This window comes from Saimiri boliviensis, chromosome 8 (genome assembly GCF_048565385.1).
Source record: "Saimiri boliviensis isolate mSaiBol1 chromosome 8, mSaiBol1.pri, whole genome shotgun sequence".
Taxonomy (NCBI): Eukaryota; Metazoa; Chordata; class Mammalia; order Primates; family Cebidae; genus Saimiri; species Saimiri boliviensis.
In genome coordinates, this window is record NC_133456.1 from 22975205 (window position 1) to 22994228 (window position 19024).

Sequence of the window (19024 nt, forward strand, 5' to 3'; positions counted from 1 at the left end):
TCTTCCCCCCTCCCCGAAAGGCCTTTCGAGGGTTGCCTGGCAAGCCTGCTCTGGCTACCCTGTAGCCATAGGTGTGGAAAAGCTTCCCCTCCGTTTACATTCAGCTACCGGGTTTCTGAATCCACTTCTTGTGCTACCATTGACCGTGCAAAGAGTCCCACGCAGTGACAGGGAAAGAAAGGGAAACAGGCTTCGAGAGGCGAGGGGTCTAGGTTAGGGGCACCCCGCTGGTGAGAAGCCAATCTGAGACTAGTCCTGTGCTAACTGCTCTGTCGCTCCCCGACCCCCTCCCCCGTCCCTGTTGGGGGTGGGGATAGGACTTTCGGGAAAATGGTGTCTCTGGCCCTGCCACCTTTGTGCCTGCGGATGGTGACTTGGCAATGGGATCCCAGTTCCATCTCTGAGTTGGGGCTAGGCTGACAGGATGGTGTTTGGCTGAGGTTTTTTTTTTTCTGGTGTTTTAGAACACATTTCTGGAAGATGAAGAAAACCCTGCTTCATAGACGAGTGCTGGACTGTGTTCCCTTTCTTTTTCACGAGAGGGGTGCAGTGATATTGTGATATTGTCCTCCTGTTACCTGCACTGAGAACGGTTTTGCAGCCACGGTATCCAGCCACGTTGAAGCAAGAGGCAGACTCTTCAGCTGTTCCTAGCTATAACAGAGAGAGAATCTTGCCCTGTGGATAACTCTGAGTTTAAATGTAAAATCCTGCTGTTTGAAAAGCAATAGCATTCGGTCTCCTCTGTCACAGTATCCCAGAATCAGCACTTTGTCCATTTGGCAAATTCATTCAGGTTCTTGAAGGCTTTGCCCAGAGTACATCTCTGCTGGGAAAAAGTTAGAGGCTTCTCCCCAATCATTTTGGACATACTCTTTTAGGTTTGTTTTTTAATTATAAAAGTAATGGCAATTTGACACAATTTTTACATCACGTCCACTTCTTGGCTTCTTTCTACTTCAGAAAGCCACCGGGCACAGGATGCTCACTGCGTCATTGTTTATTACAGTGAGAAACAGGAGACAACCTGGTGTCCGTCAGATCAGCTAGGATTCAGCAAACAAGGATGAGCGACGCAGCAAGGCGCAGCTGACTGCACAACACTGATGCTTACATAGCAAGAACAAAGCCACACAAAACAATACTAAGTATTTTCTGCAAGGACATGTGTATGTGAGTGCATAGAAGATGGAGGGGGTTATAAGTGAATTCACTGGTTCTTTCTGCAGATGGGAGACACTGCAGTATGAGATGCTCTCATATGTTTCTTTTTCTTGGCCGGGTGAGATGGCTCCTCATGCCTTGGAATCCCAGCACTTTGGGAGGTGGAGGCAGGAGGATTGCCTGAGCTCAGGAGTTTGAGACCAGTCTGGCCAACATGGTGAAACCCCATCTCTACTAAAAATACAAAAAATTAGCTGGGAATCGTGGCAGGTGCCCGTAGTCCCAGCTACTCAGGAGGCTGAGGGAGGAGAATCACTTGAACCCAGAAGGCGGAGGTTTCAGTGAGCCGAGATCATGTCATTGCACTCCAACCTGGGCAACAAGAGCAAAACTCTGTCTCAAAGAAACAAAAACCAAAAAACAAAAAGACAAAAAAACTGATTTTATTTTATGTCAGTGCTGAGAGCTGGTTGCCCAGGCAAGAGTGCAACACCCTCCCCGCCCCCAATCCCTGCAGCTGGTGAAGGAATCCTTTCAACACTGGTTTTCCTGGGCCAGTCAATATTGAAAACAAAGCTTTTAAATGTCTTGCTGGGAGCCGTTGCCAGCCTCCGCTCCCCTACAGCTCAGGGAAGTAAGGGTTGATAATGGTATGCTGTCAGGCCTGTCTGTCTGCCCCGCAGTGTTACCAGGCGCCTCTGAAATAATTCTGGTTGCATCCACAAGGTTTTTGTTTAAGGTTCAAAGTGAGCAAATGCAGAGGTCTCCTTGAGTTCTTTTGTATGAGCTGGGGGGATGGGCGTGTGTCTGTGAGGGGGAGAGTCAGGGCTGTGGCAAAGAAATGATTTTCTGAAGTCAGTTCAGTATTGTTTGAGCCATTTCAAATAGTACATTGTTTAAAGTGTCTTTTAAAGGTCCGGGAAAATGCTAAAAAGCAAAAATCATCCACTCTTCTGCCACCAAGAAGGGACCACTGTGTATTTCTGATGTATTTATTTCCAGACATTTCCATGTATTGGGGCATGAAAGGACTTACTGGAGTGATGGAAATACTCTGTATCTTTGTAGTGTGGTGGTTGCACGACTGTGTACATCTGAATTTTACAGTGTGCAAATTGCAGCTCATTAAACTTGACATGAAAAGCACAGTGGAAAGGCCGCCATTGGGGTCTTTCTTTGCGCAGGAACTGAGCTTTGTAAACAGCGTGGCTGTGGTTTCTTTGCAGACACTGCTCCAGAGGCTGCCCTATGCTCCCTCAGGATGGACTATAAGGTGCTTTGTCATCCCTCACAGATGCCCACCAAGGTGGTTTTCAGCTTTTCTCCACAAAAACAATACTGTGAACAGTTTGCCCCGTATCTTGAGTGCTTTATTACTTGACCAAGGAGTATATATATTTTATAAGCTCGTGATATTGTCAGACCATTTTTTGGAAAGTTGTGTTATTCTATCCAGAGCCCAGAACCGTCTGGGAATGTTCTTGGGCCATTATTTTCAGTGTCATAAACCTTTTGGGGTTTTAGGGGTCTTGGTTAGTGGATGTGCTTAGTGTTCAGACACCAAGCTTTACTTCTATTAAAAATAGACCTGCTGTTAGGCAAAGATATTTCTTAGATACAACCCCAAATGCATGATCTGAAAAAGAAAAAAGTGGAGTGGTGAATTGGACCTTCATCAAAGTTCAAACTGTTTGTACTTCAAAAGATACCATTAAGAAAGTAAGAAGAGGGCCAGGCACGGTGGCTCAAGCCTGTAATCCCAGCACTTTGGGAGGCCGAGGCGGGTGGATCACGAGGTCGAGAGATCGAGACCAACCTGGTCAACATGGTGAAACCCCGTCTATACAAAAAATACAAAAAATTAGCTGAGCATGGTGGCGCGTGCCTATAATCCCAGCTACTCAGGAGGCTGAGGCAGGAGAATTGCCTGAACCCAGGAGGCGGAGGTTGCGGTGAGCCGAGATCGCGCCATTGCACTCCAGCCTGGGTAACAAGAGCGAAACTCCGTCTCAATAAAAAAAAAAAAAAGAAAGAAAATAAGAAGAGGCTGGGCGCGGTGGCTCAAGCCTGTAATCCCAGCACATTGGGAGACCGAGGCGGGTGGATCACAAGGTCGATCGAGACCATTCTGGTCAACATGGTGAAACCCCGTCTCTACTAAAAATAGAAAAAAAAACTAGCTGGGCATGGTGGCACGTGCCTGTAATCCCAGCTACTCAGGAGGCTGAGGCAGGAGAATTGCCTGAACCCAGGAGACGGAGGTTGCGGTGAGCTGAGACCGCGCCATTGCACTCCAGCCTGGGTAACAAGAGCGAAACTCCATCTCCAAAAAAAAAGAAAAGAAGAAGACCGGCCAGGCGCGGTGGCTCAGGCCTGTAATACCAGCACTTTGGGAGGCCGAGGAGGGTGGATCACAAGGTCAACAGATTGAGACCATCCTGGTCAACGTGGTGAAACCCCGTCTCTACTAAAAATACAAAAAATTAGCTGGGCATGGTGGCGCGTGCCTGTAATCCCAGCTACTCAGGAGGCTGAGGCAGGAGAATTGCCTGAACCCAGGAGGCGGAGGTTGTGGTGAGCCGAGATCGTGCCATTGCACTCCAGCCTGGGTAACAACAGTGAAACTCCATCTCAAAAAAAAAGAAAATAAGAAGACCAACAAGAGACCAGGAGAAAATATTTATAAAACATATGCCCAGTAAAGGACTTACATTCAGAATTTACAATGAACTCTTACAACTCAACAGCAAGAAGACAAACAATTAAATAAAAAAATGGGTGAAAGATACAAACAATTCACCAAAGAAGTTGTATGGATGACCAACATACACATAAAACAATCTCAGTATTCTTAATTGTTAGGTAAATGTACTTGAAAACTACAATGAAATACTATATCACACCCATGAGAATAGCTATAGTGAATGAAACAGACAATAAATCTTGTCAATAATTGGAAGAAACAGGAAACTTCACGTTGTGGATGGGAACATAAAATGATGCAGCCACTGTGGAAGACAGTTTGGCGGTTTCTCAAGAAGTCAATCACAAAACGACTATATGACCCAACTATTCCACCCCTAGACTTTGACCCAAGAGAGATGAAAACACATCCATACAATGACTTACATGGTAATGTTCAGAGCAACATTGTTCATAAATGTATAAATGCCCAAGCTAAATGGCCATTAACTGATGAACGGATAGGCAAACTGGTCTGTTCATAAAACAGAATATTATTCAACCATGAAAAGGAATGAAATACTGACACATGCCTCAACATAAATAAACCTCAAAAACATATTGCTGGGTGAAAGAAGCCAGTCACAAAACCAGAATACATACAGTCTGACTCAATTTACAAGAAATATCCAGAAAAGGCAAATTTTTAGAGAAGGAAAGATTTGTGGTTGCCTAGGATTGGGAGTTGGAACAGTGATTAATTATAAATGTTCATAAGTTTTATTAGGGGGATGAAAATGTTCTACAACGAACTTATGATGATGATTACACCACTCATTAAAGTTACTGAAAATCATTGACTTCTACACTTGAAATGGATGGATTTTATGAAATAAAACTTGCTTCAATAAAGCTGATAAAAATGGGGAAGGAGCAAGAAGAAGGTGGATGTAGCTGATTCCCAGGATGCCTCCAGCTGCCAGAGTCTCGGGATAACTTCAGGAAGGCCTCTGTATAACCTGTGGGAGCTCAGGGACACCCCAGCCGGCAGAGGAAGGAAGCAGGGATGGATAGTTCAGTGACCTTGAACACCTCCCGCCCCTGGATGCTTGCCCCTCTGCTTACCAGAGGTGCAGTCTATGTCTTCATCCCCTTGAAGTGGGGCCAGCTTCATCACTTGCTTTGGTTAATGGCATGTAGCAGGGTGACATGGCACTGGTTCCACCCCTAGGTCCCAAGAGGCCTTGCAGCTTCTTCTGTGCCCTCTGGGATCCCTGCTCTGAGAAGGCCATCTGAGGAAGCCAGTCCAGGCTATGGGGAGATGAGGCACCACATAGAAGGAAGCCGGTCTACCACTGGGGGTAGGGGAGCCCATGGAGGGGAACCAAGGGGCTCACCGAGAGCCAGCAGCAACTGCCAGACATGCAAGTGAGGACTTCTGGCACCTTCCAGACATGTTGGTCCTCCAGCTGAGCACAGTGTAGGGAGTGAACCCAGGTGAGGCCAGCAGAGAACTACCCAGCTGATGCACAGAGTGGTAAGAAATAACAAGTGTTTGTTGTTTGATGCCATTAAGTTTGGGGATGGTTTTTACTTAGTAACAGATAACTGAAACAGAAACTCCCTTTCCTTTGCTTCTGATCTGCCAGCCCTGAAGTCGTCTTCACTGAGGTAGGGTTGTGGACCCACCATTCTCTCACATCTGAGACCCTCACTTCATCCTGTGATGCCCTGGGTCTCGACCCAGACACCATCTTTCTCAGGGCAGTGGTTCCATATTCTGGTTGTGCAATAGAATCTTGGTGGCAATTTAAAAATATGGCCCCTGTTCCTATTATTTATTGCACAACAAATCACTCCAAAACTTAGTGGTTTAAGAGAGCAACACTTTACTTTGCTTATAAATCTGCAGTTTCTCTTGATGGAGACAGCTTGTTTCTGTTCCTCAGTGTCAGGCAGGGTGGCTCAAAAGTTGGGGATGCTCACATGTCTGGGAGTTGAGGCTGGCAATTGGCTGGGAACTGTCAGTTAACAACAGCTTTATGTGGCCATTTCTCATGGCTGCTTGGGCTTCCTCACAACATGGTGGCTGGATTCCTAGCGTGAATACCATACCTCAAAAGAACAGGGCAGAGGTAGATGGAATTTGTATGACCTGTATGAAATCACATAGTGTCATTTCCTCTGTACTCTTTTGACTGAGGCAGTCACAAGGTCTGCCCAGTTTCCAGGGGAGGGGTCTAGACCACCCCCCCACCCCACCCCCACCCCCGGGTGAGAGGAATGTCAACATCACACCGCAGGAAGATTATGTTGCGGTGAATCTTTTGAGGTGGCTGTCTTTGGAAAATATAATCTGCCACTGGTTCCTAAGCCCCGCTCCTAGAGTATCACTTCCACAGATCTTTAATGAAGCCTCAGAGTTGTATTTTTGACATGTAGGTGTTTTCAATGCACATCCAGGATGGCACATTGGTCCTTGGTCCAAGACTGCTCACTGGCCCCTCACTCCTGAGCTTGGGGAGAGATTGGCTGCTACCCTAGGTGGTGATGTGATCAAGAAGCGTTTGAAAGGAAACCAGCCTCAGGCCAGCAGGTAGGACCTGGAGAGCCCAAGGCCTGATGTCTGTCCAAGGTTGGTGGTGGTGTTCAACTGCCCTTGTTAAAGGGGCCTTTTGGGGGCTGGTGTATCTGAGTAGCTTTGTATTCTTCCAGCTCTTCATGTGTCTCCTGAGCATTTCCTGGCAAGCAGACAGGAGTCTCCAGGCTGCTGCAGATGGGGTGTGGACAGCATGATTGTGGCTCTCTGTGCTGACAGTTTGAACGCCCTTCTCACAGGGCTCACTGCCATTTGATGTCTTCCCTCACAGCTGTACTTGAGGCCCAGTTTTTTAGACTGATTGAACCCGAGGAGTATTGGAGCACCCAGTATTAAAGGGGCTGTCCCATGCCCCAAGAGCCGTCTGGGGAGGCATACACTGGGAGGCTGAGGACTTGGGTCTCAGCCCCAGTTCTGCCACAGTGTTGCTCTTTGACACAAAGTAGGTCATAGCTCAACTCAGAGCTAAAGTGTTCTTAATAGCCAAGCGTGTGCATAGCCTCAGCTCCCATTCTCTTGAACAAACTGACTGCCAAAGAGGGGTACTCTCCTTCAACAGAAGGCCTGCCTTGGCTCCCCATTGCCCATAGTCCTGTGCCCTACCTACCCTTTGGGGTTATGTACCATGGGTCCCACACATTGCTGCAGCCTCGCCATCCCTTCCTGAACTTGTCAGGCCCTTTCACCTATATGGGCCTTTGCATATGCTGTTTCTCTACTTGGAATGCCTTCTCTTGCTTTCACCACCTGGCCAACCCCCAGATTTGGCTTTGCTCACCTCCTTCATGAAGCCTACCCCAGCCCTCCACCCCAGCTGCTTGCTGTGCTGAAGTCTTCTACATCAGGAGCCACAGCCAGGGCTCTCAGCTTGGGTGGTTTAGCAGACTAGTGGAGGCTTTGGAGTCAGGCAGTCCGGATTTCAACCCAGTACTGCTCCTACTTGCTGTGTGACCTCTCAGGGGAATCGTGTCACCTCTCTAAGCCTGTTTTCTCATCTCTGAGTCGGGGCTGGTGATCACTAAACAGAATTCTCATGCTATTAAGGACATCAGCGACAGAAGCAGAGAATCTAATGACAGAGATCGTGGCGAGGTCTGAGTGTGCAGAGCCCACAGCTGCCTTTGCTTTTATTAAAGAATGGGAGGTAGGAGCTGATGGAGCGGGAGGGAGGAGCCATCAACTCCTCGGCGCCATCGTAAGGGCAAGGGCCAGGCTTATCGTAGGTGCTGACGTCCAGAGTAGAAACACCTGAAAGAGTGAACGAATGAGTGAATAAGTGAAGGCAGCTGGTTTCTGAACGTGGCTGTAGCCATTTGACAGACTCGATGCGCCGCGGCTGCGGAGGAGAGCCCCGCCCCCAGGCCGAAAGCCCGTGCGTCTCCTAGCAACAGCCATAAGCAGCTGAGCGTCTGGGCCAGCGGCCCTCCCTGCACCCGCCGACGCTCCTCGCCGTCGTGGAGCTCCTTCGCCGAGGTGCCTGTGGATCCGGTACGGGAGTTGCCACCGCGGTCCGAGTCCCCGCTGCCGCCCCGCGCATCCGTTCGCAGGTACCGCCCGCACCTGGAGGGGAACGCCGACCCCTGCCCCCACTTCGGCCGCCGCAGCCCGGGACCCTTCCCGCCTCGCCTCGACGCGTTCTCCCTCCTCGGCGTTAGCCAGGCGTTCCGCCTCCGTGGGCCCTGAGCTGATGCCCCGAGCCCAGCACCCAGTGCGCATTCATGTTCTGTCTGGGCGGCAGGGCTCGCCCTCCTCGACCTCCCCAGGCTCCTGCAGGTGCTGCCCCCGGCCTGGTTTGCCTCTCCCCAAAGAGCAAACGCATCCCGTGCTTTGGCGCAGCAGTCCTGCCTGAGCAGACGCCCGCGCTCCCGCCAGGTGGCTCCGGGAGCTGCTCACCTGGGGCAGGCATTCCAGACGCCCGGCGACTGACGCCTGGTTAGGCGAAGGAAATGGGGTTGCTCGTCGTCGGGCTTGCTGCCAGCCACCCTTCTCTGTAGTTCCTTCACCCATTCATTCTCTAAGTCCGTTGAGTTTCGACTGTGTGCCAGGCAGTGATGGAGCCCCGGCGTTCACCCAGGAGCAGGCGGGGGAAGCGGGTAAGAGAAGGGCGAGTGCTCCTGCAGAAGGCCAGGCTGTCCTCCTGGAGCAGCCCTGAAATACGGGCGGGGACAGCCTTCACTTTCTCCCTGCCAGGAGCGCCGGTGCCCAGTGGTGCGCTGTGCAGCATGTCGCTGCATGCGTGGGAATGGGAGGAGTACCCCGCAAGCATAGAGCCCATCACCTCCATCACCAGCTTTTCCCAGTTCACGAGCGAGTGTGACGTGGAGGAACACCTGAAAGCCCAGGCCAGGGCCCAAGAGTCCGACTCTGACCGCCAGTGCAACAGCGTCGCGTCCTCCTCTGAGCCTGCCAGCACCTTCAGCTCCGACGTGCCCCACGTGGTCCCCTGCAAATTGTCCATCTCACTGGCCTTTCCTGTGAATATGGGTAGGTGCTAGAGCAGAACTCTAACACCCTCTGAAAAAAGGGGGTGCATGAATGACTTTCTGCAGGAGTTGAGGGAGCATTTGCCCCACAACTTCTGTCCACCTGCCCCACCCCCAAACGGGCTGGCTAGTGCCAGCCAGGAGCAGAGGTTGAAAAGAAACAGCAATTTTAGGGGGCTCAACTGTAGTTGCATGAACTTCACATACTTAATGCTCTCAACAAACCTAAGAAATAGGTGATCTCCTGTCTGCTTTTTACTGGGGGGATGGGGAACCATGGATCCCTAAAGGCATTGATTCCCATAAGCTCTTGTGCATCACCTAATACCTTGTTTAAAATACATTTTCCTGGAGGCTGAGGCAGAAGAATCACTTGAACCCAGGAGGTGGAGGTTGCAGTGAGCTGAGATCGCACCATTGCACTCCAGCCAGGGCACCAAGAGCAAAACTCCATCTCCCCCGCCAAAAAAAAAAAAAAAAAAAAAAAAAAAAAAAAAAAAAAAAAAATCTGATCTGTTAAATCAACATCTCTGTAAAGGTGTATCAGTTAGTTATTGCCACAAAAATGTAGTGCAGCAAACCTAAACAAGCTCCCAAGCCCCAAGTTCAGTGGCTGCAAACAGGAGCCCTAGGCTCTCCTGGATGTCCTGGGTGCTGGTCTAGGCTGCATTCTGTCACGGCTCAGCTCTGCTTCAGGCTGCTGCTGCTCCTGGACGAGTAGGCTAGCCTAGACACCTTCTTGTTCTAGAAACACAGACACACAAGAGAGCAAACTCATCCCCACAAACACTCCTCAAGTCTTTGAGTGTCTCCCACCTGCTAGCATGGTTACTGGCCAAAACACTCACATGGTTTCAGCCCAGTGTGGCAGGTGGGGACAAGTAGCACTTAAGCTCTGGATAGACCTTAGCTTTGTTTTGTTCTGTTTGCATCTGCCTGCTTGAACTAGCCCACCATGATGATTTCAGTTTCCCCTCGTATTCTGTTGATGGTTGCTTCAGGGATTTTGGAGGCCATCTGGTTAGGTGTATAGCATGTTGAGAACTGCTCCATCTTCTTGGTGAATTGAACTTTTTGTCATTTTGTAGTAACCGTTCCTCCGTTCCTGTCTAAAATGATGCATTTACTCTTGGATCTATTGCTATAAAGCAAAAGAGCCTGGAAAAAGACATCTGGCAAATATCAACTAAAAGAAAATTGGCAGTTATCGTCTTTAGCCCTCATCTCATTTGCAGCATTTTCTAAGCGTGTTTTTTCTCTTTTGGTTGGCCTCTAAAGACACTTATAAAATGGATCTCTGTGGGGCAAAACTTCAGGAGATCTTGTGTACTTAAGAATATTTTTTATCATGGCAATACTTGGACCTACCCTTGGCTGGATATGAAATTCTAGTTTCATTGCTTTTTTTCCTTTAATACCTGAGTATTTATAGCTGAGTACATAAACATTTCTTTATACAAATTGTTTATTTTCCAATAAGTGAATTTGCTGGGTTGAAGGCATGAGTTTACAGTTTTTGATATACTGTCAACTTGCCCTTTAAAAGGGCTGAATAATTTGCCTTCCTGTCTTCAGAAAAAGAGAGGCTCTGTCCACCTGCTGGCCACCTGGGATTGGATCAGAAAAGGTCTAATGCTACCAGAGACTGGAAGGAGAAGCTTGACTCCAGTCTCTGCACAAACGCTAACTATTCTGGTAGCAGAAAATTAGTGCTGCAGCAGCCTCCTGGGGTTAGAAACTTAGACTTTAAAAGCTACAGCTTTAAGTATAGTCCTGTTGTTACAGAATGATATTTGGATTCAATGTTTATGGAGCTCCTAACACACCTTCTTATGACGTGAAAAGCCCCAGCCTGGAGTGTGGAGTTTAAGCTGGAGTGTAAGCAGCCAGGGATGTTAGGGGTGCTCCTTGGGCTCTGGCCTCTGGCAGAAGCCCAGCTGTATCTTCCACATCCTGTCACCCTATGCACCCCACGCTGGGTAATTATGTTTTTGCTAAGCTGTTTCTCTGGAGTATCTGCCAGCTTTGCTCCTCTAAGACTCCACTGAGGGCCCCCTGGGAGGCCCACCCCACCCCACCCCACCCCACCCCACCCCACCCCACCCAGGCAGAGTTTGCCCCTCCACCTTTGTTCTTCACAACCTTGTTCCCGCTGCTATTATTGCACAAACTACATTGTGCTGTGATTTTTCTTTTATCTGCTGCTTAGGGCCAGGAGGAGCTAGGGTAAGGCAAGTAAGGTATCTCTCCTAATAACATCTGGCCTGGCCATCTGATTTCACTTTAACTCTATCACCCTTTTAGCCCTAGGCCTATTAACCAACACTCAGCCTCCAGCTGAGACACTCCCTGTCAAAACCATGCACTTAAATTTTGCACTTGGGTGCCCAGTCCAGGTCCTGCTACTCTGCTGGCTAGGAGCGCTGGGCCTGTACCTCCTTCCCCAAGCCAGGCAGGCAGTGTGGGGTGTGCAGCCTCTTGCAGCATCAAGTTCCAGGGAACTGGGGAGACGGGCCTGCTTTTCCATATGAGGTTAAAACGAGACTTCTTCAATCTGTATCTTCTAGGTCATAAGGGAAAATATGCAAGTTTGATGGAAAAATATAAGAAACACCCTAAAATGGACAGCTGTGTTGCAAAGATGCGTCATTTTTACCACATTGAGTATTTCCTTCTGCCGGATGATGGAGAACCTAAAAAAGTTGACATACTGCTATTTCCAATGGTGGCCAAAGTGTTCCTGGAGTCAGGAATAAAGGTATGTGTGTAGCTTTGTGTGTGGGCTAATGCTCATCATGCAAAGTGCCGCCTCATGGATGTGTGACATAGCTCCACCTCCAGCTGGCTAGCATTGGAAGATCCTGGGCCCCCACCTCCTGAGAGGAATCTGCACTACCTGATAATTCCAATTACTGACTTTTTTTTTTTTTTGAGTCAGGGTCTTGCTCTGTTGCCCAGGCTGTAGTACAGTGGCACAATCTTTGCTCACTGCAACCTCAGCCTCCCAGTTCAAGCAATTCTCATGCCTCAGCCACCCGAGTAACTTGAATTACAGACATGAGCCACCATGCCCAGCTAGTTTTTGTATTTTTAGATGAGACAGAGTATCACTATATTGGCCAGGCTGGTTTTGAACTCCTGACTTCAAGTGATTCGCCCGCGTTGGCCTCCCTAATTGCAGGCATTGCAGGCGTGAGCCACTATGCCTGGCCTATTTTTTATTTAGATATTTTGCCCAGTAATTTCTGGGGTGTTTCAAAAGTTTGTAGTTCTTGAGATTTCCTTTTTTCTGTGTGTGTGCACGTGTACACGCTTGCTGCACACACACACTCCTGCCAGTGGTTTTGCTCCGGGTCATTGCTTGGAAGCAATCGAGGAGGATACTATTTACTGACAATTACTCCAATTTTATTTTTCCTGAGGAACACAGAAGTCTGATGGGACCCAGTACACAATGCCCCATTTCCCCTGAGCTCAGAGCCTGGAGAGTGACCAGGCACCAAAGTCAGGCAGCGCTGCCGCTGAGGGCCGGGGGGCTGCCGCTGAGGGCCGGGGGGCTGCCGCTGAGGGCCGGGGGGCTGCCGCTGAGGGCCGGGGGGCTGCCGCTGAGGGCCGGGGGGCTGCCGCTGAGGGCCGGGGGGCTGCCGCTGAGGGCCGGGGGGCTGCCGCTGAGGGCCGGGGGGCTGCCGCTGAGGGCCGGGGGGCTGCCGCTGAGGGCCGGGGGGCTGCCGCTGAGGGCCGGGGCTGGGGCTAGCTCTGTTGCCATGACCTTCACATGTCTTTCCGCAGTTGACATCTCTGAATGTTGTTTTACACAGACCGTGAAGCCGTGGCATGAAGGTGACAAAGCCTGGGTGTCATGGGAACAGACTTTTAATATCAGTGTGACAAAGGAATTATTAAAGAAAATAAATTTTCACAAAATCACCTTGAGCCTTTGGAACATTAAGGATAAGGTGTCAAGAAAAGCCAGATATTATCGATTGAAGACTGCCGGTCTCACAGACGACGTGGGAGCTTTTCATAAGTCAGGTGCTCTGGTTTTATTTGAAATGGTTCTGGAAGTCTGGGGCTTACTCACTAGTAGCAGCATAAAAGCCAGTGTCTCCTGGTTTCCTCCCTCTAATTGGTATGTGCACACAGAGGTTTTTGGATCTGTGGCAGGGCATTCCACTAGGTCGTGCTGTGGAGATAGGAAGGGCCACCCCGGGCAGTGATGGTATGGTGGGCAGTGTTCCTGCAACTCCACCTTTGGGCCCTTTTATTTTAGGGCAGCTCTGACTCGGGCACCCACCGCTGGCCGGGACTAGTATTATGTTTACAAAAAAAAAAAAAAAGAGGATACCAAGAAACAAAAGAGAAAACTTAAAAATCCTACCACCCCGAGACAGTTGTCTTAACATCTTCATGTAGACCTTTCCAGACTCATTTGTATAAATATTATATCGATATCAGAAAGTTTTTTTTTTTTTTTTTTTTTTTTTTTTTTGAGACAAAGTCTCGCTCTGTCATCCAGGCTGGAGTGCAATGTTGTAATCTTGGCTCACTGCAACCTCTGCCTCCCCACTTCAAGTGATTCTCCTGCCTCAGCCTCCTGAGCAGCTGGGACTACAGCCGCATGCCACCATGCCCAGCTAATTTTTGTATTTTTAGTAGAGTTGGGGGTGGTTTTGCCATGTTGGCCAGGCTGGTCTCGAACTCCTGACCCCAGGTGATCCACCCGCCTTGGCCTCTTAAAGTACTGGGATCACAGGTGTGAGCCACTGTGCCCAGCCAATGTCAGAAAGTCTTTTGAACTCCCTTGAAGGAGAGGACCAGGAGGGGTGGAAAGATGCAGGCTTTGAAGCCAGACAGTGGAATTCAATCCTGTCTCCATCTTGTACTTGTTGTTGACCTGGGCATGTTCCTGAACATACGTTTCTCATCTGTAAAAAAAGGAAAAACAGCTAGTACCTGCTTCTCTGGAATACAGGGGGCAGGTTGATGGGAGCGGTCCACCTGGGTACAGGCAATAAGGAAGTTATGCATTGTCTATAGAAAAGTTAAGAACTGTGGCTGAGCGCAGTGCTCACACCTGTAATCCCAGCACTTTGGGAGGCTGAGGCAGGTGGATCATGAGGTCAAGAGATCGAGATCACCCTGGCCAACATGGTTAAACCCCATCTCTACTAAAAATAGAAAAATTAGCTGGGCATGTTGGCGCACGCCTGTAGTCCCAGATACTCCAGAGGCTGAGGCAGAATTGCTTGAACCCAGGAGGCAGAGGTTGCAGTGAGCCTCGATCATGCCACTGCACTCCAGTCTGGCAACAAAGTGAGACTGTCTTAAAAAAAAAAATCGCCGGGTGCGGTGGCTCACACCGGTAATCCCAGCATTTTGGGAAGCCAAGGCAGGTGGATCACAAGGTCAAGAGGTCGAGACCATCCTGGTCAACATGGTGAAACCCCCGTCTCTACTAAAAATACAAAAAAATTAGCTGGGCATGGTGGCGCGTGCCTGTAATCACAGCTACTCAGGAGGCTGAGGCAGGAGAATTGCCTGAACCCAGGAGGCAGAGGTTGCAGTGAGCAAAGATCATGCCACTGCACTCCAGTCTGGCAACAAAGTGAGACTATCTCAAAAAAAAAAAAAAAAAAAAAATGCCGGGTGCAGCGGCTCACACCTGTAATCTCAGCACTTTGGGAGGCCGAGGCGGGTGGATCACAAGGTCAAGAGATCGAGACCATCCTGGTCAACATGGTGAAACCCCGTCTCTACCAAAAATATAAAAAATTAGCTGGGCATGGTGGCACGTGCCTGTAATCCCAGTTACTCAGGAGGCTGAGGCAGGAGAATTGCCTGAACCCAGGAGGCGGAGGTTGCGGTGAGCCAAGATCACGCCATTGCACTCCAGCCTGGGTAACAAGAGGGAAACTCCATCTCAAAAAAAAAAAAAAAAAAAAAAAAATTAAGAACTGTAATTAAATGCTACCAATTAAACTATGGCATAGCATTAATTGTAAGATGCCTCCTGATGCTTAGAGATGTTAAAAATAAAAGCAGGTATAGTGGTTCATGCCTGTAGTCCCAGCACTTTGGGAGCCTGAGGCAGGAGTTTGAGACCACCTGGGTAACATGGCAAGACCCTGTCTCTATAAAAAAATTTAAAAATCAGCCCAGCATAGTGATGCACACTTGTAATTCTAGCTACTTGGAAGGCTGAGGTGGGAGGATTGCTTAAGCCTGGAAGGTCGAAAAAGCAAAACAGAGGTACACATTAGAATCAGTGATTCGAAGGATGTATAGTACTATTATTGTCAGTGCCTTCCAGATGAGTGTAATTATCCTCAGTTTTGTGTGGCTGGAAAGCCTTGCCTTTCTCTGATTTTCCAACCTGCCTTCTCAAGGAGCCTTTCTAACCATGGAGGCTTGGAACTTCCCATTTTTAATCTTTCATTTACGTTCAGGGTTTTTTACTCTTGATACTATTGACATTTTGCGCCAGATAAATTCCTTGATGTGGGAACTGTTCTGTGGATTGCCAGGTGTTTTGCAGCGTCTCTGGCCTCTACTAGCTGCCAGTAGTAGCCTGCCAGTTGTGACAATCAGTTCTTCAGACATTGCCATATGTCCCCTGGGGATCAAAATCACCCCTGGCTGAGAAACTCTGGTATATACCTGCATTACAAGTTGTAGACTTCCAGCTTGAGAAAATGGGACTCGAGGTAATTTTTCTCACCTGGACCAAAGGAAAGAACCATGTCCTCAAAGTGAGAGTGTTGGACCACCTGCATCAGATGCTTACCTGCAGATCCCAGGCCTGATTCAGAGCTGCTGAGCCTGACTTTCTGGTCAGTATCTGCCCTGCAGTGGGCTCTCACTGGGGTAGGGTGCTGAGGTGGGAGCATCAGGAAGGATTCCTGAAAGAAGGCCCGTAGTGGCAAAGAGATGGGTAAAGGGGAATTTAGTGGCCAGAAAAGAAGGAAGGAAGGGTGTTCTAGGGCCTCCAGGGAGAGCCCACAAGCCTCTTGTTCTGAGGATTCTGATTGATTGATTGATTGAGAAGGTTCTCACCTGTTGCACAGGTTGGAGTGCAATGATGTGATCATAGCTCACTACAGTCGTCAACTCCTGAGCCCAGGTGATTCCTCCTGCCACAGCCTCCTGAGTAGCTGGGACCGCAGGTGCAACTACACCTGGTTAATTTTTAGATTTTATCTTGTGTAGAGATCGGGTCTTACTATGTTGCTCAGGCTGGTCTCTAACTTCTGTCTTCAGCAACCCTCCTGCCTTGGACTCCTAAAGTACTGGGATTGCAAGTGTAAGCCACTATGCCTAGCACTGCGAAACGTTGAAATGACAGCACCTGCTCCTTCTTGAACCCTGTCCCAAGCTTAGCATCACTGCTTATTTAAAGAAGTTTTTCTCATTTAAAAAGCAGTGTTCTATAAATTCACTTTATAGAACAATTTAGAAATAGACTAGCAAAAAAGAAATTAAAACCTCATGATTCCTGTCCAGAGATAGCCATTATTAACATTTTTTCTGTGAATGTAGTGTACATGTTGTCTTAAGTCCTGCCTTTTCTCCTTAAAAAGAATTCTTACAGAAACTTGTTTCTTAGGTGTTATGAAGGGTGTAGGATGCTTCCTGGGTGCCTGGTGGTAGGTCACATGCGGAACTTGGTAGCTTTTAGCCTGCTGGTCTTGAAGGACACATCCCAACCCAACTCAGTGTACTAGTCAGGGTCCTGTAGAGGGAAGGATTAATAGGATAGATGTATGTATGAAAGGGAGTTTATTAAGGAGTTCACATGATCACAAGGTAAAGTCCCACAATAGGCCGTCTGCAAGCTCAGGAGCCAGGAAGCAAGTCTGAGTCCCAAAACGTCAAAAATAGGGAAGCCTACGGTGCAGCCTTCAGCCTGTGGGCCCTCTGGGAAGCCACCAGTGTAGGTCCAAGAGTCCAAAAGCTGCAGAACTTGGAGTCTGATGTTTGAGGGCAGGAAGCATCCAGCACTGGAGAAATATGAAAGCCGGAAGACTCAGGAAGTCGCCTCCTTCCATGTTCTTCTGCCTGCTTTCTTCTAGCCAAGTGCTGACAGCTGATTAAATGGTGCCCACCCAGACTGAGGGTGGGTCTGCCTCTCCTAAACCACTGACTCAAATGTTAATCTCCTTTGGCAACACCCTCGCCAACATACTCAGGATCGATACTTTGCATTCCTTCAATCCAATCAAGCTGACGGTCAGTATTAACCATCACACTGAGCATTTCTCTTCCCTTCAATCTGCTCATCTGCTTGATTTCTAAGGACTTCTTAAAGCCCCCGGTCATATTTAACTCCTCCTTTGCCCTCAATTCTCAACACCTCCACCTAGTTCCCAGGAGGTTTCCTCCACCTGTCGTTCTTGGGACAGCGCTCTGCCCAGCTGTCTTCTCTCTCCTGCCCTCTGGCTTTCTCTGCACCCAGGTTTGTTCGTCCTCCTCTCTCCTGCCACTGTGGCCTTGGCGCTGCCTTGCTCTGCAGCTGTTCATGGCTGCCCCAGGGCCTTTAAGGGGAACCAAGTGTAAACTTTGAGTCTGGCCTTGAAGGCATTTTACAATCTGCTTCTGAGCCTCCTCCTTGGTGCCACTGCCCCTTCACACCACAGTCCACCTCCCGGTCCCTGAAGACATGGGGATCTCCCTTGTCGTAAGGCCTGCCTCCAGCCAGCTGGGCATTCCTCCATGGCTCTCAGCCTCATCTCTTTCTCCAAAAATGTTATCTATCATTCAACACTGAATCCAATTTCACTTCTTTTTTTTCCTACTTCTTTCTTGTAGCATCTTTCATTTCCATTTTTTGTTGTTGTTGTTGTTGTTGTTGTTTTTGAGACAGAGTTTCGCTCTTGTTACTCAGGCTGGAGTGCAATGGCGCAATCTCGGCTCACAGCAACCTCTGCCTCCTGGGTTCAGGCAATTCTGCCTCAGCCTCCTGAGTAGCTGGGATTACAGGCACGCACCACCATGCCCAGCTAATTTTTTGTATTTTTAGTAGAGACGGGGTTTCACCTTGTTGACCAAGGTTGGTCTCGATCTCTTGACCTCGTGATCCACCCGCCTCGGCCTCCCAAAGTGCTGGGATTACAGGCTTGAGCCACCGCGCCCGGCCATTTCCATTTGTTAATTCACTTCCTTCATTCATTCATTATCCTGCCCATTCTTGGTGGCTGCCATGTGCATGCAAGGCCTCTAGGGATAGAAATGAAGGGCGTTGAGGAGCTGACACCCTAGCTGGGAACAGGGCACTCTGGGGACAGTCCTGGCTTTGTTAAGGACAAGCTCTCTGACCACAGGAAAGTTACTTCAGTGTCACTTCTTCACCTGTGAGGTGGGGGGATACTCCTGCCCTCCTCAAAGTGGAATGCAAGGAGCCAGTGCATGTCGTGGGCTCAGGGCTCGCATTTGGAGGATGCCGCTGGCTGAGGTCTGAGAACTTCAACGCGTGTGCCTATCCCAGACATGTGCTTATTGTTTTGAGTTTCCTGGAATTTGGAGGCAGCTTCCTAAGCAGCATCTCCAGGAGAAGAGGGACCTTATCTACTGCTTCATCATCTTCAGAGGAAGGTGACCGTCACTACAGGTATACCTTGACTTATTGTGCTTTGCTTTATTGGGCTTCACAGAGATCATGTTTTTCCAGATTGGAGGTTTGTGGTAACTCTGTGTCAAGTAAGTCTGTTGGCACCATTTTTTCATCCTTGTCTGCTCACTTTGTGTCTGTCACATTTTGGTAATCAATTCTTGTGGTTTTTCAAACTTATTATATTTGCTTTGGCGACCTATGGTCTGTGATCTTTGATATCACTATTGCAAGTGCTTGGAGGTGCCACAAACTGCACACATATGAAATGGTGAACTTAACTGATAAACGCTGTGTGTGTTCTGACTCCAGAACACAGGGCTCCAGTGACCAGCCATTCTCCTGTCTCTCCCTCCCCTCAGGCCTTCCTATTCCCTGAGGCACAACAAGGCCGAAATGAGGCCAGTTAATAACTCTACAATGACCTCCAAAGTGTTCAAGTGAAAGGAAGCATCGCATATCTCTCCCTTTAAGTCAACAGCTAGAAATGAT

General features: G+C 48.8%; 1 protein-coding gene across 4 annotated transcripts in view; it reads left to right on the forward strand.

Moving 5' to 3' along the window:
- Positions 1–7858: 7858 nt before the first annotated feature.
- The window catches only part of CFAP92 (cilia and flagella associated protein 92 (putative)), a 67608-nt gene continuing 56442 nt past the window's right edge, over positions 7859–19024 (forward strand). For 3 of the 4 annotated variants that reach the window (XM_074404160.1, XM_074404161.1, XM_074404162.1), the window contains exons 1-4: positions 7915–7992; positions 8636–8929; positions 11496–11686; positions 12747–12960. In XM_074404160.1, coding sequence (XP_074260261.1) covers positions 8668–8929; positions 11496–11686; positions 12747–12960 — 667 coding nt within the window. In that variant the 5' untranslated portion in view covers positions 7915–7992; positions 8636–8667. Of the gene's footprint in view, positions 7993–8635; positions 8930–11495; positions 11687–12746; positions 12961–19024 lie in introns of all 4 variants that reach the window. The other variant, XM_010336887.3, reaches the window with a different exon arrangement.